Source organism: Biomphalaria glabrata, chromosome 15, assembly GCF_947242115.1.
Source record: "Biomphalaria glabrata chromosome 15, xgBioGlab47.1, whole genome shotgun sequence".
In the NCBI taxonomy this organism is placed as follows: Eukaryota; Metazoa; Mollusca; class Gastropoda; family Planorbidae; genus Biomphalaria; species Biomphalaria glabrata.
This window is the reverse complement of record NC_074725.1, coordinates 13,670,729-13,697,223: the sequence shown is the minus strand read 5'-3', so window position 1 is coordinate 13,697,223 and position 26,495 is coordinate 13,670,729. Positions and strand designations below refer to the sequence as shown.

Below are 26,495 nucleotides of genomic sequence, written 5' to 3'. Positions count from 1 at the left end.
ATATGGTAAGCACGAATTGAGATTTATCACTTATGCATTATATTGTCAATAAACAACTGTATTAGTCATTAAAACATCCATGATTAAAAGAGTCTTAATGGTTATTTCCTGTTAATTTTACTGATATACTGTACCAATTGAATTAGAATGTAGGCTTAAATATTTATTAAGTAGGCCTACATTATCTCATGTCATGATGTCGAATGTCAAAATGCAAAGGCTCCCAAAGATGTCAATCCCCCCCAAGCCCCCAAATCACTAGCTACGCCCCTGTGTGAGCTTTATTTATTTAATCTTCGGACTGAAAAACAAACTTTATTATTATTAGATCTATTATTATAAATTAAAATAGCGATTTAAAATAAAAAGATAAACATATTAATAAAAACAAAAATCTTATTTTTTAGCGAACCGAAAAGACCCGCTAAAAATGAACAAATTTGCTAAAATAATTAGATCTAGATCTAGTTAAATTAGATCTAGATCTAGATCTTAATTAAATGCAAGGCAATCTATCTTTATCTAAAATCTAGAGTAGATCTTATTTATAAATACTCGGATCTTCATCATATTGTTGTTTCTGGTGATCTAGAATAGACGGTAAATAGATCTAGACTTTTTCTAGTTAATGGTAACTTAAAATTGAAAATGACAGACTGAGACTCACATCAGACTGAGACTGAGACTCACACTCACAGACTGAATCACAGACTGAATCACAGAAAACACACAGTTCACACAGATGATCTAGAATCTAGAGAGAGTCTAGATTTTATTCTAGATTGACTAGATCTAGATGATAGTAGATCTAGATCTATCTACTATTATCTAGATCTAGAATTCTAGATCTACAATTTTTTATTCAACATTATTCTAGATTGAGATTCTCTTACTCTTACTCTTAGGTCTTAGTACTTAATCTTAGTATTCTTAGTCTTCGATCTCTAGATCTAGATCTAGATTCTAGATTAAATATATTAAAAGTAAAGATATAGATTATTCTACATCTAATCATCTAGATTAATCTAGATCTAGTAATCTATTCTAATCAAATCTAGTGACCAGTGTTCAGTCTATAGTGTATGTGTGACTAGTGTACATGTAGTCACTCTTCAAACTCTTGTCTGTAGTGTATTACTATTAGACTCTAGTAGTATTAGTATTAGTGTTCTGTATTGACTATTGTCCACATGACAGTATAAAAAATGGACATCATTCACCAATCGTAAACAAACAACATTTAGCCACGTGATTCTCTATTAGATCTCTTCTATACAAATTACAATCTAATTTTAATACACTTGACAATGGCTATCACATGACAGTTTTTTTTCATTGTTTTATCAATATTATCATGTGACTTTAGCTAAGTAAATGTTGTTTGTTAACGATTGGTGAATGAGGTCCATTATAATAGTAATAATATTATGAATAATGAGTAGATCTGATCTAGTAATTACGAGTATGATGTATCATGAAAGTGTATCATACACTGATACACTGTATTATCATTATGTGTTTCACATATAAGACCTATTGTTTGTATGTGTCACTGTATGTGTGTATCATGTTTTAATTGTTTTTTTGTTTAGTAATTAAATACATGTATCATTATAGATCTATATTAAATATATATGTGGCCAGACCTTATTCTGATCATCTTGCCACATAAGACACGTACACGAAGATGAGTAGATCTCAAACAGTAATACCGAATAGACTATAGAAGACATTAGATAGATTTAAATCTATAATTCTTGATGTAATAATCTAATATAACTGATTCTACTATAGATTAATAACTTAATTAAACTTATAGAATTCTAGTCTTATATCTAGATAAATCTATAGATTTAGATCTAGTATATATATATATATCTAGATCTCTACTTTCTAGATTAATCTAAATTCTCTATTAGATGAGTCTATCAATTCAATGTATATCATGTCATAGTGATGTCATAGTCCTGACCTGATTTAGAATTTAGGATCTACTAGCATGTAACTAGATCTATAATCATAATGATATGATAATGTAAGGGTAACTCTGCAATGGTTTTTCCCCAGCATATATCTAGATTAGTAAACTTAAATTTATTATATTATTTATAAGATCTGATCTAGTAACTAGTAGACTCTAGAGTACTCTAGACTCACTAGATATAAATAGATATTGATCTAATAAATAATTACATCTTATCTAGATCTCTTATAATTTGTTATATTTTAAGACTATCTATCTATAAACTATACAATTTTATAACTAATCTATCCTTCTATAATTTATCATCTTAATTTATCTAGTCTACTGTAAAAATGTCTAGTTCTACACGTAAATCATCTAGAAAAAGTCAAGAAGAAAAACCTCGGCCAGAGAAAAGGGACATTAAAAACTCTGATCGGTGGATATTTTTAATGAAAAGTAAGTAGATCTAATACTAACTATAGATTTAGGTCTACTTGTTAAACTTCTAAAACCACTTTTCTGGCACTTGTAGATTTGATTATATATATATATATATTATATATTTATTTTTAAGAAGTAATAAAGATGGTTCAACACACAATTAATAATAATAATAATAATTTTATTTATAAAGCGCTGTTAACAAACAAAATGTAGGCTCAAGGCGCTGTAACAACATTACAAACATAAACACAACTGCCGAAATAACAGTTAATCTAAAAAAGTTTTAAACAAGTAGGTCTTAATGTTCTTCTTAAAAGTGGTATAGCATGTTGTCTGTCTGAGATCAATGGGGAGTGAGTTCCAAACCTTTGGTCCGTGAACTGAAAAAGCACGCAGACCGTAGCTTTTGAGGGAGAAACGTGGCACTACTAAAAGCGTTGAGTCCATTGAGCGCAGGGTTCTCTGGGGGACATATGGAGTAATCAGTTCGCTAAGGTACAAGGGCATCTCATTGTTATATATACACTGATGACAAAGTGTGGCGACCTTGTAATCGATTCTCGCTTTCACGGGAAGCCAATGGAGCGTGCGCAAGAGCGTAGTAGCAGAATCTTGTCTAGTTTTTTTTTCAGCTATGTTGGAGTCAAAACTGTGAACTGTTACTTGAATCTACTAGTAGTAGTACATGAAATGAGACAAAACTATGATTTGTTACTTGACTTAACTAGTAAATGAGATAAAACTAATTTTTTCCTTGATTTACTACAAAAGATGAGATAAAACTATATATGTGAACTCTAGTAGTATATGAGATGAGACTAAATAATGCTGCTGTGCAGTAAACATCGTAAATAGCAATTAAGTTGTTTGCAATACATATCTAGATTTAAATAAGTACAATCAGTGTCTTGTCCAAACACAACCATTATGCTCAACCTGGCCATGTCATATTGTGACTCAATTATACTCTACTTTGCCCTTGGCTTGTAACTTGTATAGCTTTAATGTTAAGGTTGACCTCTGCTAGGACTTCCAGTCCATAACATTCTCATGTCTACTGCAGAGTGCTACTTCACTTCACAAATATCTTGTGTAAAATATAATAGCAACACAAATTTGTTTTAATGCACTTTTTTATCTGCGTGACAAAAGACTTTTAAAAGTAAGTAAAGCTACTGTAAATGTTACTTGTACGATAAAAGTACCGCTTTGCTCAATTCCGACAGTTTTCATAAAACTCATTTCATGAAAGAACTACTTTTTTATTTTGATGATTGGTCTAGACATTGTTCTTATTGATTGGTTTACTTAATTAAATTTCTACAGATGAAATAATCACTTGCAACGAAGAAGGACTCAAACCAACTCTTTGCAAGTTGAGACATCCACGTTTAAGTATGTTTTTTTTTTAATTTTGATTTATGAAAACAAAAAATTTACAAGCTAAGACATTATTACAAAAAGATCAAAACAATTAATTTGCTTAACTTAAAGTGATTTTCTTAATCGCTAACATTTATTTTCTTAAAACATGAAAAAATTTTATTGACGGATGTACAAAATTAATATGAAAAATATTGTTAATGTTTATGAACAGAAACAGGTGTAATGTATTTACTATCTGCTGATTGTACCAGTGTTTATGAGTTGACAGCATTCAAAGAGAAATTTAGATCTTGGTTCATTGGAAATTCAGTGTTAAGCAGTAAGTTGAGACCCTTGTATAAATATGTATATTATAATTCTTTTAGTGTGAAATACCAGCTGGAATGTACTCTTGCAGTGCAGCATTAGTCTCAGGGAGTAACTCCACTTGTGCTGACTAATGCGTTTTGCTCATTAAATGGATACTTTACCTGCACTTTTATTTATAAACTTTAAACATTGTTTTAGAGTCGTTTTTTTTTTTTTTTTAATGAATTTTACAGAGCTTCATAACTGTGAATAAACAATACATTTATTTGTGCATTTGTTCATCTTGTTTGAATTTAAAGTGGCAAAATGTGTTAAGTTTAGTGACTTTTTTCAATATATGTGAATAAAATGTAGTCTAGATTCTATGTTGAGTAATTTACTGTAAGTTTTTAAAAAATAAATTTTCTTACTCAGTTCAATTTTTATTTTCTGTTCTATTAAAATAAATTTAGCTTAATTTTCTTTTCTATTTAATCAATATATATTAGTTTTTATAATAAAATTTGTAAAAAGCTATGTATATACTAGTTTTAGGAACTCCATTCCTTGCAAGTTTTGGTTCTGCTTTGAAAAATCCTTTTTGAAAATGAATCTTTCATCTGTTTCTTTTCTTTCTTTTTCTTTTTTTTATTTTTATCAATTGTCTTCATTGCTAAAAGAGTTGTTAAAACTTACTTTAAAAAGAGTAATAATTTAAAATTTTGAATCATTCATTTCTTGTTTATGCACACAATAAAATGCATGGTTTGATTTTATTGTGATTTTCATTTAATCCAGATGGTCAGATGTACATAACAACACCACTTGATCCATTGTTCTTGATACTTCCATACATAATTAATTCTGGGGAGGTAATTCTTTGAAACGTTTCTACTATATTAGACAAAAATAAAGAATTTCATTAGTCTTTTAAAAAAAAAATAAAGTTTTTAAAATAATTATTAAAAATTAATTTTGAAAGTGATTCACATTATATAAAATTATATTTGATGCATTTTGATTGATCAATATTACATCTTTGCAGACCAATCGTTTTATGACTTTAGAGCAAATTGTTTTGGATGAGGAATTCCCAGATAGTCATAAACTTGTGACATGCTGTAATCCTGAACAGCTTCAGCTTGTGTCAGACTGTAAAGGTAAGTTAATGTATTATATCGAATCATTTTTAACCTGATAAGAAATATCATTGAATTGTTTCTCAGCATTATTGACTCAGGTATTCCTTGAGTCTTATTAGATATTCCAGATGCCCTTTATCCTTCTTCGCTTTTTTGTTTCTCCCATGTATATTTACAAGCTATTATTTTTTTCTTTACAAGTGACGCTCACTATTTTTTAAAATTTGTTGGTTACCCTGACTTGTCTGGGTACTCATTTTGAGAAACAGTTAGTTATGAATGTTATTAAAGAATTTCTTCTGTAGATTTCTCTCTTTGCTTTATGGTAATACAACTTTTTACCAAGTCAAGTCACTTGCTCTGGTACAAATCTTGTATACGTCATTTCTCTCACTTCCCAGTCTCTGATCAAGTTGAAACTGTGCAACTATTTATTGTCATTTACATGAATCACTAAAAAAAAATTTACAAATTTTTTAATCAATTAGTCATAATTAATTAATATTGTTTTATATATAATTATGGAGTTATATAAAGGGAGATAACTATTGTGTAGAGAATTAGGTCATTTGGTTACAATTTTAAACTAAAACTCAAGCAACATCCTTTTTTTTTTTAAATTGCTTTTGAAAAGGCATCATGGTTACCACCCCACCTCCCTGTCTACAAAAAAGAATGGACCATAAGACAAGATAAGACAATTTTATTGGTCCAAACAAATGGAACTTCAGTTTGGCTACAATTATCCATCTCAGCATAAGTACTATAACAATAGCAATATACAAGCAAACACGAAAAACATTCACTCACGATAGCTGCCCTATAGAACACATTTTTTTTAATACAATTTTTATTTTTATTGTAGTTTTTAAAATTTTACTTTTAAATTTAAAAAGAAAATCATATTGTTGATTTAAAATTGAACATTATAAGTCAAAACATTTCCAACTATTATTGCAACTATGTGAACAAGCTTCTTAATCTAAAGGCACTTGCAGTATGTAATGTTTTGCTTTAATACTCCTACAGAAATAGATGATGATTTAAAAGTGTTTAAGTTCAATAAAGAAAAAACTTTATCATGGCTGAAGAAAAAGGTGAGTAACTACCTTGTTTTTAAATTTTTTTTTTAATCATTATGGAATTATGGAATATTGGTTGATCATATTGTAAAGTTCCCCTTTCAGACCTTAAGATCTATGGGCCAGATGATGTAAAGGTCATCTGTTTCTTTGGCCCATGGTTAACGAGGATGTCATGTGGCCAGCACAACGACCAACCCTGATTTGGAAGCCAGTCACCATGCCTCCTGATTGATCATATAACTTTTAAAAATATTTTTCTTTGAATTTTTTTAGTCAGTGGCAACATTTTTGGCAATTAATTAATTAATGACATTTATAATATATTAATATAATCTCATTTGTATATCCCTTACTCACTATATCTTTTAATATGTGTGTATATTTGTATACCTTAGATTTACATTAAAAGTGTGAAATTTAAAGTGTCATAATTTTTTTAACATTAAGGAACTCAATAGAACAAAAACAAAATGTGATTTTGTTTGCAGACAGAAGCTGTTGCAGAGGCTCTTGAAATGAAGAAAATTCCAGTAAGCAGTGGTAGCTCTCATAGTTCTATTTTTATCCCTAGTGGAAATGCAGAGATATGTAAAGGTAATTAAACATAAGCAAAACAGGACTGAAGTTAAACAAATAGAACAGGTCTGAGGGTAAACATAAATAGAATGTAACTGGAATAAAACAATGTAACAGGTGAGGGTAAACATAAATATAACAGGGCTGGTGTACAAAAAAAATATAACATGACTGGTGTACAAAAAATATAACAGGACTGAGGGTAAACATAAATAGAACAGGACTGGTGTAAAAAAATATAACAGGACTGATGGTAAACATAAATAGAACAGGACTGGTGTACAAAAAATATAACAGGACTGAGGGTAAGCATAAATATAACAGGACTGGTGTACACAAATATAACAGGACTGAGGGTAAACATAAATAGAACAGGATTGGTGTACAAAAATATAATAGGACTGAGGATAAACATAAATAGAACAGGACTGGTGTACAAAAATATAACAGGACTGAGGGTAAACATAAATAGAACAGGATTGGTGTACAAAAATAGAACAGGACTGAGGGTAAACATAAATAGAACAGGACTGGTGTACAAAAATATAATAGGACTGAGGGTTAGCATAAATAGAACAGGACTGAGGGTAAACATAAATAGAACAGGATGGTGTACAAAAATAGAACAGGACTGGTGAACAAAAATAGAACAGGACTGGTGTACAAAAATAGAACAGGACTGAGGGTAAGGATAAACAGAACAGGACTGGTGTAAAAAAATATAATAGGACTGAGGGTAAGCATAAATAGAACAGGACTGGTGTACAAAAAAAATAGAACAGGACTGAGACAAATGTAAATTTAATTAACAGGGCTGGAGTAAATAAATAAGGTAAACAAATGTAGCACTAAAACAGGACTGGGGTAAGTGTTTTCATAACAGAATTTAGGTAAATATAATTATAACACAGGGGATGCGCTGGCTGAATGGTTAAGTGCTTGGCTTCCGAACCTGGGGTCCTGGGTTTGGATCTCTGTGAAGGCTGGGATTTTTTATTTCAGATTTTTAGGGCATCCCTGAGTCCATCCAACTCTAATGGGTACCTGACTTTAGTTGGGGAAAGTAAAGGCTGTTGATTGTTGTGCTGGCCACATGACACCCTGGACGTTAACTGTTGGCTATAGAAACAGATGACCTTAACATCATCTGCCCATAGATGGCATAGTCTGAAAGGGGAAACTTTACTTTTTTTTTTTGTTAATCATAACACAGACCAGCCTAACGCTACACATATTTCGTATAGGTACATAGTCAGCCTTACAATTGGTAACGAGGTAATGCTAAGCCTTTCTATGGATGAAAAAATAAACAGAAAAGTTAGAGTGAAGACATTACACCCAGATCTATATGTTGAGCGGTTCTTGGTAAAGTTGGTACCATAGAGTTTGCAACACAAAAAGTTTTATGTAATTTAATACAAGAAAAAGTATAATTTAGACATCTAGATCATATAGATCAAGTAGATCTAGATTTATATTATAATATAGATCAAGAGCTACCAGTAATACCATTATTCTTTATTAATGACGTTTAGCTGAAGGGAGCATTTAATTGGGAAAAAATATCCTCCAATGTAAAATATTAAAATTACTTTTTTTTTTAAAATTTTATGTGAATTTATTTAAAACAAATCAATTGATATTGTAACAGGCTTCAAGCTTTTCCATAAGGGTTTAAAATGTTCTTAACTTTAAAATTATTTTTTGGACATAAATTGTTTTCTTTAACTCTGTTTACAATGTTGTGTTTATAGTTGAGATGTATTTGTTCTCTGCAGACTCCTACATGATATTTGCACATGGTATTCTAAGTGAGTATTTATCTCTTGATTTGGAGGCTGAGCTGAAGACATTTATTGGGTAAGACATTAACTCTGGAAAAAACATTTGATCTATATTTATAAACTTTTCTTTTTTTAAATTGCAGCTTTTTTATATATACTAATAAAGCAGATGTAATTGTCTGTGATTTGGAATACTATTATTTAGATGTCTTCTAAAAAAAAGCACCAAACAAAAAAACAACAACTTAGAACAGTCATTTTCATTTATTAGTAAGAGTTGAACAAACCTTTTTTTTATTATTCTTAAACTACCACATTCTTTAATAGATCCTTCTTCCCTTGTGCTATTAGAGCATGGAATGGTATCCTGAGCCAGCCAGGAAAACAAATGACTGGCAGAATTTAAGTCAGTGGTTAACATGCATGGCTAGATTGACCTAGGAACACATGTAGGATGTAATCATATTCTTTTTTGAAGTAATGTCTGTATTTGATAAGATAAAATAGATGGGACATTTAATGCTTTTCAATTTCAGCTACATTTTTTTATTCCTACTGTTAAAAAAAAAATTTAAAGTTCCCCTTTCATACCTTATGGTCTATAGGGCAGATGATGTAAAGGTCATCTGTTTCTGTGGCCAACGGTTAATAAGGGTGTCATGTGGCCAGCACAACAATCAACCGCCTTTACTTTTTCTCCAACTAATGTCAGGTACTCATTAGAGTTGGGTGGACTCAGAGGCGCCCAAAGATCCCGAAATTTAAAATCCCAGGATTCGAACCTGGGACCCCCGGTTTAGAATACAAGCACTTAACCGCTCATCCACTGCGCTTCCCATTTCTTCTATTACCTTACACTTTATTCCTGGATGGAAGTTGGAAGTAAAAAATTGAATCCTTTAATTCAAGCTAAAATAATGCACATAATAGTGTGGCTGGTAAGCACAATTGATTGAGCCTTTCACTAGTAAGGCTGTGGTGAACCCTGTACTGGCCATTTTTTTTTTGTTGTATATATTTCTTAAGTTCAGATTTTTATTACCAGTATTTAATTACTTTATAATTAACTTAATGATCGACTATCTATTATCTAAATTGCAACCACACCACTAGCATGTTGTCATATGTATCAAAATGTGTGGGACTGAACAGACCAATTGGTGGTTTGATTTACCTTATAAGTTTCAGATGACGAAATAGTGAAATGCTTCTAAAAGCAAACCTGCTAGGTTTTACTTCTTTGATGATGATTTTTCTTTCAAATCTTAGTTTGAACACTACAAATGAGACGCCTAGTCCAACATCTGTGACTGATGAGCCCCCCAATAAGGTTGGTTTGATTAAGGCCAAGTTATATTTTATTTCTGAACGAAAATTGTTTCCAGTTTTTTAATCCTATCTTATTTCCATTTGATCCACTTGGGAATGATTTAACTTTTTTTTCTCCTGTAAACAAATAAGAAACATTTTAATACATTTCTCTAGATCAGTATCGATTTCTGTAATTGACAGGTTAGAAGTATACTATCTGTATTTTCTTTATAGAAGCAAAAATTAACTACAGTGGTGGCACCATTAGAGGACTACACCCAAGGAAAGGATCTTAAAAAAGATAAATCTAAGGTAAATATTGTTGTATGGAGTTCACCATACCCAAAAATATACTTCTGTTATGTTTTAATCAACAATCCAAACAGATAATTCAAATCCATATAGCTATTGAATTTTAAAATATCTCTATTTAGATGACAATTAATGAAGTAACTTTAATAGAGAAACGACTACAGTTGCTTTACTTATTAATCTATATTGAATCCTTCAGTGGAACAGCCAGCATTATAATGACCACCATTACAACCTTTTTGGCCCATGCATTCCAAAAGCCCTTAAGAAAAAAAACTCTTACTTTGCTTCTCTAATAAAAGAGTGCAAAAGGAATCTTCCACAAATGCGTCCTCCCCTCTAGCATACAGACTTTCCTTTGGCGGTTCATTTAAGTAGAGAAAAATGATCAAATATCTTCAACCTGTCTCCTCCCATTGAACAGAAAGACAAAGTACTCATTTCAGCATTTAAGACTTCACTCACACACTTCTTTAGCCTATTATCAATAGCTGTCCCTTATATACATTCAAACCTATTTGCCCTATCAGTTGTAGCCTATAAGGGTAAATCTCCATCTCATGAGCACTATATAAAATTGTATAATAATGATGGCACTGTCTTCAGTTTCGAAGATTGAGGATGAGTGCAGTATTTCATATTTCCACGCAAACAGATACATGTAGATATTTAGTGTTTTCGAAAAAGGAAAATATTTTACTTGAAACCCCCAAAAATTAATTTGAAAACGTTAACCCTTGTGAGTTTTTTATGCAGATCCCGAGAAGTAAAAAAAAAAAGTAAAGCTCCCCTTTCCGACCATGCAGTCTATAGGGGCAGATGATGTAAGGTCACCTGTTTCTGTGGCCCACAGTTAACAAGGGTGCCATGTGGCCAGCACAACGACCAACCATCTTTACTTTTCTCCAACTAATGTCAGGTCTCAGAGGTGCCCTAAAGATCCTGAAATTAAAAATCCTAGTCTTTACCAGGATTTGAACCCAGCTGGAAGCTAAGTGCTTCAGCACTCAGTCACTGCGCCTTCGATAAGGAATAATGGTAAAATTGTAGATTTTTAAAATCTCCCCATAGTGAGAAAATAACTGAAGATTCAGTCAGCCAGAGCTTTGCCTTTTATATTTCTGAATATTATATAATGCCTATCCTATTACAAATGATTATTAACACAAATTATTTTGCTTTGTATCTAGACTAGCAAGGTGAGTGCAGCACAGAAACGCCTAGACAAAGTTGACAAGACTGGAATGAAGAGCATGCTCAGCTTCTTCTCACCAAAAAGTACAAAGTAATGAGCATTCAGTCAACCCTTAGTTCTAGGAAGTCATTTATTGAAGATGGATTTCAAAAGTATGAATTTTATCTGTATAAGAAATATCAACACCATTGATGAAACCCTAAATTGAGCATAAATAATAAAATTGTTTCTTACTGGTTAAGTTTCTTTAATGTGGGATGTTACTTATAAACCTTTTTTTTTTTAAAATTTAAATGTAACTTTAATAATATTTATACCACAGTTCTGCAATAAGGTATCCATATCTGATTTTATGCTCTGAAATGAAAAACAGTATAGTTGAAACATTGTAAGTTGTCATAATCTTGGTAAATCTTGTTAAAAATAGCAGTCTAACTGCCAAACCACCACCGTATTTAATACCTGCAACTTGTGACCTACAATTTTCTTAACTGTGAATAGATTTATTATGCTCAAATATTGTTTCCTTTGTTATATGTCATACATTCAAGGGCATTTCCAATGTGTTCATTTTGTAAAGTATTTATTGCTCATGGTTTTAAGCTGCATTTCCTACTTCTACACAAAGTTTGTATTGCTTAGTCAAAAGGTACAATTTATTTTTTTAGGCAGAAGTAATTTCTAATTATTCTTGTCACATATTTGATGCCAAGTTTTATATCATATATATTTCTGTGAAATATTTTGTAATTATCATGATTCAATAACTTCAATTGGATAAAATGTTATTAAATGTATTATTTCTTTCAAAATTTTGTCATAATATTTTTCTTGATTAATAGTTTAATTCTTTAGAAGAGATCAAATGTTTGAATTCAAAAAGTTTTGTTCTCCATACAATTTAGTATTTGTGCATTAGTATCTTATAGATGCCTTGATTATCCTTTGGGAAATAAATCTTTCAATGATGTAAACAAGCTCATGGCGAGGGGTAAAAATTTCCCCATTGGAAACATTACATAGTAATTTGTAATTTTTTTTCCTTGGACCAACATGGCAGTCAACCAGCTTTGTATTTCTCTATGTCATGTATCTATTCCAAGGAACTCCAGAATAATTAAAGTTATTATTTTAAGCAAAGTCTAAATTTATAGAATCAGGGGATCATAAGTTCACCCTTTAAAAATGCCATCTTGCTACCCTAGAACACTATCCAAAATGGATATATATATGTCCATGTTATGTTCACTAATATTAAAGACTTATGAATGCATTGTCTTCATCAAATAAATTTATAAAAAATAATTTTTAATAAATTTGTTCTGTTAAATATGTACAATTTACTTTTATTTTTCTAACAGAATGTCACCAAAAAAAATGTATTTCTAATATGTACATTTGTTAGACAAATGTATGAAGAAAAATTGTAAAAAATTATTGTTCTTGGACTCATGTTTCTACAGCCTCACACTGTATGTTCACAATTACAAACTATTTGATTGAATACAACAAATATCTTGTTCAGTCTAATTGTCTTAATAGTTGTTTTTTTTTTTTTTAAATAATAAGTTCAATGTGTTTTCAGTCATTCTCTTGATTTTATCTGCTGCAAGTGCAATCTCTAATCAACTTTGAATTTAATGGCTTTTACTACTCCTGGTACTGGCAACTGAGCTGCGAGAAGAACCTGGCACTGAAAATTTAAGAGACGATGAAAATTAAGTCTTTCACATGAAAATATATGTTTTTAGACTTCATTGTTAATAAACAAAAAAAAAATAAAAACATAAATAGTATAAGATTTAGGCTTACCAGCATGGCAGAAGTTATACATAGGCCTACAAAATACTCAATAGATAAAATGTTCAAAGTCGTAAAAAGATAAAATAATACACAGCTTTAATATATAAATAATTAGGCTGCTGGAAGTGGTAATGGATATAAGCACTCCAATACCTAAAATATGCTTCCGTAATTGCCCCTCTGACAATTCCAACTCCTGGCCTTCATAAGTGATAAGTGGCTCAGACAAAGGATCTGATGGAATTGTTATTTACTTTGGCTGGCTAGGGAGAAGGAAAACACTAAATCCAACCCTCTACAGCTTTGCAGCTGTACCCAAACATGAAAAAGGCTTCAGGAGTCAACTGATAGTGACAGTGTTGCCACTGGTCCCAAACTGTTTTGGGTACCTGTCATTCCTTTGATTACATCAGCTGGGTAGAGGGGGGGGGGGAGCTTTTGTGTGACAAAATCCTTTCCAACCATAGCTAATGCCCAGGCTTGCATTGCTATGAGACAAACCATAGTCACTACTGAAGGAGGCCATAGAATAAAGAGCTTTAATATAAATTCTGAAATTGACGGCATTAACTAAAAGAAGTATTTTTCAGTCTACAAATCTTAAGACAAAAAAACCCCATTGTTTCATACTAGTCAACATTTTTTTATTGTAATTTTATTGCAAGTGGAACCTTAAAGTAATCAGACATTTACCACTTTGATTAGCAAGGTTAAGTAAAATATTATCTCTTGACAACTTACTGTCAGCGCCAATATTGATTGGTGTGGCACTCTTAACTGAAGCCACACTTCCTCTAGAACTAGAAAGACTACTTCTGCTACTCATCACAGAGCTAGAAGGTTTTACTGATGGAATGTTGGCCTGCATCATTCACAATAAGATAAATTGAAAGGTAAGCATTTTAAAATCATATTCTTAATTTGGCTTAAAGTGTGATAAATTAATTATTACTTGCTGATGTTAAGAATAATTCATAATATAAAGTAATGCTAATTTAATATTAGTCTTCAGATAATTGAAAAAATCTTTACATGTTGGCCTTCATGATTGATTTGTTTGATTTTTATCTTTTAAGGCATTAAAAAAATATCACTGATTTCTTTTGTTAGATTAATTATGCTTGAAAAATGTTTTATTCACCTGAGTAAAGTACATAGATACTGCTTCAGACATTTCTGGATAGGCTACAGCTGCTTCTCCAACCAATTTCACAATGTTTTTGTTAAATTCTCTAAGCTCTCTCACTTCAAAGTCTTTCTGTTCAACAGAATACATGTAGAGGCAATGAAACCATCGCATGCTATTTAGAATAACTAAAAAATTTGAGTGAGAAATATTTTCCTAAAATAAGTTTTTGTAATATTTTTATCATCATAAATTACTTTTTAAATTGGTTATCATTCAATCTTTTTTTTTAAATTATCAACAAGAAAAACATTTAAATAGAAATGTAGGACTAATGAAAGAAAACATGGCTACCAATGAAATGCAAGGAAAGATAAAAGAAACATTAAATTTAAAATAGATAATAACCTCTTCCGGGAGCTCATCTTTAGCCTTCTTAGCAGCCCTTAATTCCTTTGAGAAGCGAATATTCTGTAATATAAATATAAATGCTATGACTGAAGGAGGCCAATTATGATGATGAAATATAAAGACTAGAAAACAACTAGACAATTACAAAGTAAAATATCAGTCATTTCCCCATAGAAATTAATAAAAAAATATTTAACCTATTATGTCACTATTTATTCTGTTACGAAAAGATTTTCACTTGAAAATCATAAGATCACAGATGAGACACTTTTCTTCTTCTTTTAAAAGTGTCTCAAAATTTGAAAAGTATTTATAATGACATCTACATTTCATTGTATTTTTAAATGTAAACATTATAGAGTATATATATATATATATATCATTATAAAGATATATCTATAACTATATATATATATCATATATAAAGAAAAAAGCTACCTGCTTGGCAACTCTTTCTAGTTTGGCTCTCTGATCTTCAATTTCTTTATTTATTTGTGAGATTTTATTCTGTGAAATAATAGTGATTACTTCATTTAAAATGATTTTTAAAAATAGGGTTTCAAAATATATATAAAGCAGTAAAAGAAAAAAATCATGAAAAAAAGTAATCTTAGCTGTCACTATCAACCCAACCAAAAATTCTCTGTGATATTTTACGTCTCAAGAGACAATCTTGTCCCTTTGCAACTTTTATGTGACTAAAGAGGCCAGTCCTTGATCCACAACTGAGGTCACAGGGTGGGCATTAGAAATCACCAGACGCTGTAGCACTTTCACTCTTCTATTTCTGTTGCCATCTGCAATCTGCCTTCCTTATGCTATCCATTTTCCCAACTGTTAGGTTTGAAGAGTCTGCACACATCAATATACCTTAGAAGTGGCCATCCTGTGGCTCTCCTGCCTTCTATTAGATTATTATACAGAATGTCTTGTGCGACTCAACTTTTTTCCTGCCAAAGAGTAAGTTGATGATGTTTAGCTACCACAGAGTGCTCATCACGCATGGCCAGTAGACTAGGGCTTTGGTTTGTTAGTCAGCAAGCTATTGTCCCACACTCTTTTCTGCAGCCATGACAAGTTGCACATTGCCTTGGCTATCTTGCTGTTGATGTCTTTATCCAGTAGCACATTGTTGGAGATGATGGAGACAAGATAGCAGAAATGGTCAACAATTTCCAGTGGTTGGTCATTAATGGTCACATGAAGTGCAGTGCTTGTGTTTTGAACTAGTACTTTGATCTTGCTTTGACTAATATTTAAGCATGCAGCAGATAGTCACCCAGGGTTTGAAGCTGAGTAGCAGATTCAAAAACAATAGCATCATCAGCATAGACAAGCATAGAAAAATAGGTACTCTGTGATTAGGTGCCAGTACTCAGTAGTTGATTGTCTAACTTTTAACTACTAAAAATTAATAATATACATTAAAATGCAAGAAAAGTAATAATTTTTTCAAAATAGTGCCGGTACACTGTACCAGTGCGTACCGTCACAAAAAAAGCCATATATATACATACATACATGACATTAAGTCAATAGGTTAGAAAATATCTCAAAAGTATATTTGATTTTTATTCTGTGCAAATTATTGATATGCATTTAGAAATTTAGTGTTTAGACATATAGAGCATTTCTTGAAAAATAATTATGTTTGGTATGGTTCCGCCATTAAAGATGTTTAACAGTGATTTAATCTATCTCTTGAATTCAGCAATATTTGTAAAGTTAAAAAAAATAATTTCTAACCTTCTTTTCTTCCATCATTGTGACATAAGCATCTTCATCTCTTGTTAGATTATCTAGTGTCATGCTCATTGTCTGTAATAGTTGGCAGAGTATTGCAATGAGAAATAAAACTACATACTGATGTAATATTCTGTTACCTTAAACTTAGATAAAGAAATATATTTCTTTCATAAGTTATAAGTAAGCATAAAAACTCTTTCATGGAATTTTAAATATATATTTTTTGCTTTGAATTGTGTGGAAAATTAAGTTTAGTAATGAATATTTTTGGTAAAGAACAAACATTTAATATGTTAATTAGCATACATTTTTCTCTCTATTTTTGTTCATTTTATTATTAGTGTGTGTGTGTTTTTTATTTAAAAAAGTAAATAGAAGCTAACATGAAGGTCATCCTGAAGCTCCCTTATCTGACGTCGTTTATATTTATACTTATCCATCACAGCTCGAAATTGTTCATCTAGTTGTCTTTTCTCATCCATTTCATCACCTACAACAAAAAAATTGTTCTTTTTTTTTAAAAATGTTTTAGACAATCACATGAAAGATGAATTAGAGCTTCTTTTATTCTATTCAGCTAATCAGTTTAAATTAAGTCTGCATATAAAAACAATAATATTTTTTCGTACTTGTGTCTGTTATCTTGTTAAAACTCTTTCTGTATTGTTCATTCCTTCCATTCATAAGCTTCAGTGTGTTCTCTAAGGCTCGTATTTCCTTTTCAGCTTTTCTTATTTTAGCATCAAGATTATCACCTTCCCTCTGTGGACATAAAAAAAAGTATGTCATTTTTTAAAATAATATCTCATTTTTTTCTACTGCTGTTTTAAATTAGATAGTTGTAGAATTGAAAGGAAATACACTGTGTGGCATCACTCTTGTTGGTGTCACCTGGTGCGGTTAGCTCAGGGTGTCACCCCTCCCTATTCTACTTTCTTCAAATATGTTTCAATAAACACTATTGTTAGTTTCTTTTTGTTTAAAAATACAGTAAGCTGATTACCCACTTTTATTGACTGCTACTCAAATGTAAAATGAGTGTCAATTCTATTATAAAATCCCACTGTTTATGATATTTATTCAACTGTTATTGCCAATTTTACAATGAAATTTAATTAAAATTAGAAACAGAGTTAACATCACCTGAACAGGTTTCCTTTGTTATACTTTGAGACAGAAATTGTATAATGTTGTGCTGTGTCATTTACACTTAAACTACCATCTAGATGTGTCTAGACATGTTTAGGCATACATCTAGAGATTATATTATTATCTTTTCTGATGTGTCTGCTTTTGCCAAGATATAATTTTTCTAGCGTGGTGTCGACCCCCAAAAGGGTGTCACCCTGTGTAGACCCCACCACCCTAGTGACGCCAATGAATACACCTATTGCTTTGTCCTTCCTCTGTCTCATTTTTATGCATCAATACATCACCAAAAGTTAACATGAACTATCATATCTTACTTGAAGCTCTTCCTTTTCTTGTGCCGCTTTAATGACATAGAATGCTTGAGACTTTTCATCTTCACCATCAGGTGCAGACATTGACACCATCAAAATTTCATACCTTCACAAAGTGATTAATAAAAAAATTAACCACTAGCAAAAAATTACTTAATTTTGTGAAAGTTATTTGGTTTAATGTTCTTAAAAGTGGTTGTTTATCCCTAAAATGTATTGAAATCTTTCAGAAGTAAATCTGTAATTTCTAACAGAAAACTGTCTTTTTAAGTTTTAGATCGTAAACAGATATGTAAAAAACCACTAAGTAATACAGTAATCTTTGTATGTTTCTTATGAATGTTTTGTCTCAAACAGCTGCCAAATGGGTTTTTTTTTTGCCCATGATCTTACCAGCAGCATTTAGGATTTTATGAAGTTTATATTTATTTTTAACTCTTTCTCTCCTAACAGACGATACCAAAATTGATTCCACCTGAATGTGGTAAATAATTACGGAGAGAAAGAGTTAATGTTCAGATTTTCATACCAGGCAGTGGTATTAAAACTGTGTATGCTAGCCAACTAACCTTTTCTTTAGTTTATCTATTTTAGAGATTCTCTCATGCAGCTCAGCACTAATCTGCTGTCTCTCTTCATCTGTTACTTTGATCTGAGCCGTCAACATTTCCTTGTGGATCTTGATTTCTTCATGCCTTTCTTTCATTGCCTACATATTTAAAAGTGCAGTTTCATTGAAACAATTGAAACAGTATAAGAAATACCACTATATTGGATTGTAATTAATTAAACACATACTGTTGATTATGTTTTGTTTAGAAAGGCATATAAAAATAATAATTTACTTACTGTGTCAAGTTGCAGTTTCCTTTTCTCTAGAGATAGAACATCATCTGCCCTTGAGTTTAATATATCTCTGAGTTTCTTGATTTCAAGTTTCAAAAGATTTTCTTCCACCATTGAATTCTAGAAATAAACATAGGAAAAAAATAACACTTTTTATTTTGCCACATCTATGTTAAGTTGGATAAAAAAAATATTGACTCTCCATTAATTCAGTTAACAGTCTTCAGCAAATAGTTTTATCCTCAACTAAAAGTTCTATCTGACAAAGGGAAAAAATTATGTGACCTTCTTCATAACACATTACTAAAATCAGCAGCTTTTATTTTCCCCAGGTAATGAGAAGTTTCATTAGAATCTGATTATTTCTGGAATTTTCTTGAGTGAATATTTGTTTTAAATTTCAGGCCATTCAGACAAAAACATGAAAACCATTAATTTTATTCTATCACATTATAATTGTATCTTCTTACATCTGGTAAACTTTGTATTGAATGTTTGTTTCAACCAAATACTCACCTGCTTGTTTTTTGTCACTTTCTTCAACTCTCCCTCTGAGTTATCATTGAACAGGTTGAGCTCAACAATTTTCACTGCCAAATCTTCTTTCTCAACCTTAGTTGCATCCAACAGCCTATTGGACCGTCGTATGTCATCCTGTAAGTTTCAAGCAATAGTTTAGTAAAATAATGGGTAACACTTTAAAAAAACACAACTAATGACAAGCAGGGCCGATTTAATTAACTTTTTGACCTGGACTCTTTTCAGCTGTGTGCTCAACATATTGTATGTTTGGATTTTATCCTCTAACTCCTCCATAAGTTGTTTGCATTTCACTTCCAACTGATTCTTTTGTTCTGTGTTATGTTCTCCTTGCATGCGGATAACTCGTCTTTCTAGGGCTTGCAAGTTAAAATCCTAGGGAAAAAAAAGAAATCAATATGTTCTTTACATCATTGTCTCTCTAGCTTTTTTTTTCAAATAATAGTTATAGTATTACAATTACACACAAAAAAATGTTGATGTTGAACATAATGAGTAATTTGTAAATAGCAAGACTCTGAACAGAGATTATAAAGTTCATAAAAGATCTACCTGGCTGTAGAGAATCTCCTGCTGCTTCAATGCATCTGTGTCCAGACGTTCAATCTTGCTATTGAGATTCTTGATGACATTTTGTGCACCCTATAAGACAACATACATCATGAGTAAATCTAGTAAACAACCCTTAAAAGTTAGGGATTTATTCATACTCGTTTTGTGTTTAATAATAAAATAATTAATTTTGAGTGACAAATGTTTTATTTCCTTACATTAATTTCAGCTTCTGTCATCTTTTCGGTTGCCTTGGCTTCAGTCAATTCCTTTCCTTTGCGATACAACATTTCTTCCATAAATTTAAGTTCAACTTGCATTCTTTCTTGTTTCTTCTCTTCTAATGTGAGCATATGTTCCAGTCGATTGGCTTGTTCTTCAGCTGTCAGAGTGGCATCTACAGCCTCTTTCAGTGCATCAATAAGTGCTTTGCGTGCAGCAGTTGTCTGAGCAAGTCTTTAAAAAAAAAAAGAATTTTCTTTTGTTTTTAAATATCTTCAGTTACACACTATTGAATTTTTGTTTATATTTTTTACTACTTAAAAAATGTTTTACTACCTTCACATAATTAATAAAAGATCCCTCCCAACCCAAGAGATCCCTAGGACAAATTGTTTAAAATTTAACTCTTTCCATGGACATAATTTTACATATCTTGAAGCCAGAAATAATATCAAACATCCTTTCTCTTGATTGGTACACTTTAAATCTGTTTGGGCTATCAAAAGAAAATTCCAGTCTCAACAGAATTCAAATAAAGAGTTACATTAGGTAACTATTTCCTAAAAGCTTACATAATAAAAGTTTATAATTTTTCTTAGGTTTTTGAATTGCGATGATAGAAAAAGTAAATATTATTTAAATTGAATTACATACATTCAAACAATAATGCCAATAAATAGCCTACATTCAAACAATAAAGCCAATAAATACATTCAAACAATAATGCCAATAAATACATTCTAATAATAACGTCAATATTGTATTTACTTATTGTTTTTTTCCTGAGCATCTTTCTTTAACTGAATGACAGCAGCGCGTGCAGATTCAAGGTCAAGAGTTGTTCTATCCACTGTACGTTTTAATGTAGACAGCTAGTAGTACAAAATAGTTAATGAATAGAAGTACTAGTACTTGGAGAAGACCTAGATCTTCCTATTTTAATTAAAATAAGGCCAATTGAGTTTCAAAAAGAAATTATGTAAGTGAAATTTTTTTCTGGTGTTAAAATGATTATTAACATTTTTTATAGAAAAAAAGTTTTAAAATTTTTTTTTGTATCATTGTTTTAAATGTCTTTAAAATAATTTTCAAAGAAATAATCTTCAAGCCAAATTACCTCATTTTCAAACATAGATTTTTTCACTTCAGCTTCTTGTAATTCATTCCGCACTCGCAGACTAATTCTTTCTGCAAGAGAGATCTTCTTTTCTTGTTCTAAGTTGTTCTCCAATTCATGTTCTAAAAATTGTTTTTTTTCATTTATCATTTCCTCATGCCTACGAATGTCCTGCTTTACTGAAGCCAGTTTCTGAAAATGTTTTCCAAAATTTTAAGACAAATTATTTCTGATAGTGAGAAATTTATATCATTTTATTAATTTTTATTAATGTAATAAAATATTTCACAGAATGAAATTTTAAAAAGAAATAGTCACGAAGGTAAAATGACCAACTAAATTGAAATAGTTATATACGTGTGTATTAAATATAAAAACTGAATAATGAAATTCTATCTACAAGTGGAATGATAAAATAAATTTTTAAAATTTGGTAAATCATATTAAGAATTTAAAGATTTTGAATAATTATTAGGAATATAATATATTTTAAATAGAACAGAATAAAAAGCCCATTTAATTATGGAATACATTTTCCCCTACCTCTATTAATGAAATAATGTGATTCCAATCTTTCTTCAACTTGCTTATTAGAATTTTTATTTAGCAAATATTTCCTTTTCTTATAAATGTTGAAAACAAAATGTTTGTTAAAAACAAAATGATATTTTGAAAAAGATTTCTTACTAACAAACAAAATTGGGTAATTTATTTTTCATTCTAATTTGTCTCAGAAGCTAATGTAAAAATCTGATCTAATGTAAAATTGCACAACTTTTTATTAAATAGTCAGTTTTTAGATTTGTTTTCACTAGTTTGAAGATTATTGAAATTATTTTTAAAAACAACATGCTATTACGCATTATATTTTTGCAACAATATCATTTCATAGACTATCATTTATGCCAAACAAAAAGAAGTAATACTGACAGCAGCTAAATTATTTATTTCTCTGTCCCTCTTTTGCATTTGTTCTATTGTATTCTCCCATTGGGATAAAAGTTCTTCCCTTTCCAAATGAGCTTTACGGAAATCCTCAGCAATTTTATCCAGCTCAATCTGCAAGAAATAAAAAAAAACAATTTTGATTTTCAGAAAGTGTTATGAAAGTAACTATTTCTTTCTGAATAGAAAAACTACAACAAAGAACAAATATATAGTGAGTATAAATGCTATATTAAATTCAGTTTTTTTAAATATATCTATGATAAAAGGCTTATCAAGTAAAAAAAAAGTTAAGAATTGTATGATTTCATAACAGAAAAATAAAAAAAAAGAAACATTTACTTGTGATGTTAAAGTATTAGTCATCTCAGTATCCAAAAGTTGTTTTTTCTTCTGAGCCTCTGCCATGAGTTTTTCCATGCGTAGTGACAATTCCTAAAGATAAAAATGGTGAATTATTGTGAGAAAAGTATCCATATTATAACATATATGTAAAAAAATGTTATAAAACTAAACTCTATGTTATTGATATTTCAAAATATAAAAATATTGCCCTTTTCAGTTTTGAAAGACAAAGGGAGTGAACTAGAGAACTATGTTTATCATTCCCATTAACCCTTCTTTATATGTCCACTGAGTCCCACCAGGTTAGACTTATACATTGCGGTAATGGCTTTTTCATTTTAAAAGTTTCTAGAAAAAGATGAGCTAAGCATATATTCTTGTTCTGAATGAAATATGAAGAGCTCTTCTTATACCTAAGTTTTAAAAAATGGTGCTTGCTTTTAATCACATTTTAACACATTAGAAGTCTACCGTAAAAATTGTGTTCTATCAGGATAGCGGTTATTGGGTTAATACCACAGAATTTTTTTATTTTAATCATTAAGTAATTCGTAGAATCTTAATATTGGACATAGTGGTTAAAGACTAGCTCTTAATAAACTGAAAACAAGTTTTGACACTATCAACAGCAACAAGCATATTTAAAATATAGTAAATATTTAAGACAATAGCAAATTGTTGGAATAACTTAATGGTTTGCATAAATAGTTGAATTGGATACCTACACTTATTTTACTTTCATCCTGACGGGTGTACTTTTGTAAGGTCATAGCATCTTCATCTTTCCTAGCAGATTCCTCAAGCCATGCTTCTAGGGCTTGTTGGTCCCAGTTCAACTGAGATTTCAGCTCTTCCAGTTTTTGAGTTTGTTTAAATATATTATTCTGTAAATTATATGATAAATAGGATAAATTTTAAAGAATCAATCACAAAATACAAGACTATATCTGTGAGCTTTGAAGAAAAGGACAGCCTAGAGATTGGACAAAAAGATACAACATCATAAATTAGGTCTCCAGGTACAGAAAATGAGACTGACAAGGCCTATATAACTATTAACAAAATGTTTACAATGTTATATTTTATTATAAACAATAAACATACTTATTTTAAGCAGTTGTAAATATAAAATGAAAAGCTATTATGAAAGTAACTCTGATAAAAAAGATATTACCTCATAAGAATTCTTTTTCTCTTTGAGTTCATCCATCTGTTTCTTTAACTTGAAGATTTCTTGTTTTAATCTCCCTTCTTCTCTCTCAGCTATTTTAAGTAAATGCTCTTCAGTCTCTGTTTCCTTATGTCTAGCACCAACAAGGTTCTGTTTGGATTTTTAAATGCAGAAACATAGAAAGTTTATTTTTAAATTAAGGACTTTATTTTTAGTACTATTTACAATTATTTTTATTTTGTTGTACTGCTATAAGGATAACATTAAGAATTATTATATCTAAATCAATAGCTTCATCAAAAATAATTAGCTTGCTTTAAACATATTAGCTTTAAACCTATTCTTGAAGTCTTGTGGCCAATCACTTGCCTGGGTAAGGAGAAGCTCTTGACGCACATTTTTGAGATGTTCCAACATGGCCCTGACCCTATCTTCATTTTCAGCCAATTCATTTTGTACAGATATAACGTGTGTTTGTTTTTGTTGGACCTAAATAAAGTTTTCAGAAAGAAGGATTAAATAAAAAAAAAGAGTCAATAGTTTTTAATTAAGTTCTTTAGCACATCACACAAAAAAAGTGTAATTACTAAAAAAAGTAAGCATTTCTAGATACTGAAATACAATTTTGGCAACAATAACTATTGATATCAAAGTTTCATCACTACTACTAATAAAATGTAAATTCTTTATGTATAATTTAGTTTGTAAATAAACTAATGGCAAGCTATAGAATCTACAAATTAGACAGATTAAAGGTTGTTGCACAAAAAAAAGGGATGTGGGTGGGGTAGAGAATGGTTCTGTTTTAATTGCACAATCATAATGGTACAACTAAATTCAATTTTGTTGGTGATATTAACAATCATTAATTATTTAATATGCTTACTGATTACTACTGCCTCTCTACTCTTGTCTAGGACTAGGCTGTGGGGAAACACTAAATATTAATGATTTAATTTTTCTATCCAAAAATAAAATTAAGAGTATGACATAATAAAATCAATTAGATCCAGTTTATAAACCACGGTTGCTGCTGTAACTGTAAGTGTAACTTGTTAAGCTTACCTCATTTTCTAGCGTTTTATTTTCCGTATTGGCGACGGGCATTGAAAGCCCTTCATCCCATTCAATTTCAGCTAGAACTGTATTGCTAAGATTAGACATTTTGAGTGAAGAGGTTATTTAACAGATCATCAGTTCTGTGTTACATTAAAACATGTGTGTTTATACTGGGGAATAAACCTGGTTTGCCATCTACACAGAAGCTGCAGTTTTTTTTTCTTTAGACACCACTGAATTGATTGTTTGTTATCGCTTAGGAAACACCTTACCCGGATGTAAATAAATTAAGGTCGGCTACTCTTAAATTCAACATTTATCCCTCAAACTTATTTCCCTTGTTCTTGATAAAAAAAGACAACCGATAGTTTACGACTATACTATACGGATACGTTGTAAATTTTAGGAGAAAATTAATCATTTGACTATAAGTTTAGGGATATGGAAAGGAAGACAGAAAGGAGGGAGATTCTCAAAGAAATAATTTCAGCGCACGCAGAGAGGAGGATATAAAGGTTGGGAGAAAGCTATTTTATTAACTTGTGCAAATTATGTGTACTTCGGCTGCTGTACAATCTTAAAAGGTGCCCCGTCGAGACTGCCAGGACATAGCAGTAATAACACACCACTTTACAAAATAAATCAGACAAAACAGCGTTCTTTTCAATAATTTCAATAATGGAACCTGCTCCTGAACCTGTTTTGGTGAGCTCGAGTTAAACATAGGCTAACTGCTCAATGAGAATGCTTGGAACAACTAACATCCGGACAAGGGAGAATTGGAAAAGAAACGGTTCTGTTTCTACGGAGTATAATACATGTATAATGTTGACTAATAAACACAACAATGAAATTATACAGACTTTTTAATACGTCACATCCTGACATGTAGTGTTTTTTTTTTGTTTTGTTTTGTTTTTTAAGAAAAAAAAACAGTAAAGTTCTTATCACATCTTTCCTTTTAATAAAATTAGGTTTCTAAATATGCAAAAGGTTAGTGGCACGAATTAGTCGACGGCATCCGTAGGCTACGCTTTACCCCCATGTCCCCTAAATGATACGGGAATGTTTTTTTTTTCATTGCAGTTTGACACTACCAAAGATATCACATCACATGCAAAGATTATTTTGTTCTGTTGTGCGGTTTGCGCACTGGACTGTCATTCAGATTTATCGACGGTCAAGGGTTCAAACCTTGCCCGCTCCCATCCCCCGTCGTCCTGCGGGAGGTTTGGACTAAGAAGTAAACTATCCTTAACTCTGAAGGAACATTCGAAATATGTAAAACATTTTACAAACAAACAAACGTTATGTTCATTTTGGTATGTTGACTGAAAGACTGCTAGCTGTAATTATAAGTCTTGTGTCAACTGATATCAGATAGAAAGAACTTGCTAATGAGCTTCTTGCATCAAGCAATATTAGAGATTTTCATTAATGGCGGAAACAACTATAAATAGCTACCTATTTGGTGTATCCGGTGTACAAAATAAAGAAAATGTGATCAAATATTTTTTAATGTACTATTTAGCCTTGCAGAATCAAATTACATTTGTAGCTTTTATTTTGTTGGAAACATTGAAATTCAACTTATTGTCCTTGATATTTTTTAGTTTATCATGAACATCTCTAATTGACGTTAAAAACAAATAGTGTTGGT

The 26,495-nt window shown here is 30.7% G+C and overlaps 2 protein-coding genes across 2 annotated transcripts; one reads left to right on the top strand and one right to left on the bottom strand.

Moving 5' to 3' along the window:
- The first annotated feature begins 433 nt into the window (after positions 1–433).
- Positions 434–13,042, top strand: LOC106055676 (ribonuclease H2 subunit B-like). Its single transcript, XM_013212055.2, has 12 exons — positions 434–600; positions 2,305–2,422; positions 3,737–3,805; positions 4,008–4,115; positions 4,883–4,956; positions 5,130–5,244; positions 6,256–6,323; positions 6,800–6,905; positions 8,666–8,747; positions 9,941–10,001; positions 10,217–10,294; positions 11,485–13,042. The coding sequence occupies exons 2-12, from the start codon at positions 2,317–2,319 to the stop codon at positions 11,581–11,583; spliced, it is 966 nt and encodes a 321-aa protein (XP_013067509.2). The 5' UTR covers positions 434–600; positions 2,305–2,316; the 3' UTR covers positions 11,584–13,042.
- Positions 12,777–25,112, bottom strand: LOC106055675 (coiled-coil domain-containing protein 39-like). The gene is made up of 23 exons (XM_013212054.2): positions 24,842–25,112; positions 24,146–24,265; positions 23,780–23,926; positions 23,331–23,489; positions 22,603–22,695; positions 22,246–22,374; positions 21,316–21,507; positions 20,967–21,070; positions 20,195–20,432; positions 19,977–20,066; positions 19,635–19,799; positions 19,401–19,538; positions 18,888–19,004; positions 18,608–18,747; positions 18,042–18,144; positions 17,205–17,337; positions 16,959–17,065; positions 16,576–16,647; positions 15,268–15,336; positions 14,827–14,889; positions 14,434–14,550; positions 14,034–14,154; positions 12,777–13,182 (listed from the first exon to the last, which is right to left on the bottom strand). The coding sequence occupies exons 1-23, from the start codon at positions 24,938–24,940 to the stop codon at positions 13,127–13,129; spliced, it is 2,772 nt and encodes a 923-aa protein (XP_013067508.1). The 5' UTR covers positions 24,941–25,112; the 3' UTR covers positions 12,777–13,126.
- Positions 25,113–26,495: the final 1,383 nt, after the last annotated feature.

Coding starts and splice junctions, on each gene's coding strand:
- LOC106055676 (XM_013212055.2), top strand. CDS start 2,317: ATGTCTAGTTCTACACGTAAATCATCTAGAAAAAGTCAAGAAGAAAAA. Junction 2,423..3,736: donor GTGGATATTTTTAATGAAAA/GTAAGTAGATCT, acceptor AAATTTCTACAG/ATGAAATAATCACTTGCAAC. Junction 6,906..8,665: donor AAATGCAGAGATATGTAAAG/GTAATTAAACAT, acceptor TGTTCTCTGCAG/ACTCCTACATGATATTTGCA.
- LOC106055675 (XM_013212054.2), bottom strand. CDS start 24,940: ATGTCTAATCTTAGCAATACAGTTCTAGCTGAAATTGAATGGGATGAA. Junction 22,375..22,602: donor CTAATACTTTAACATCACAA/GTAAATGTTTCT, acceptor TATTTCTTGCAG/ATTGAGCTGGATAAAATTGC. Junction 20,067..20,194: donor TGACAGAAGCTGAAATTAAT/GTAAGGAAATAA, acceptor GTTGTCTTATAG/GGTGCACAAAATGTCATCAA.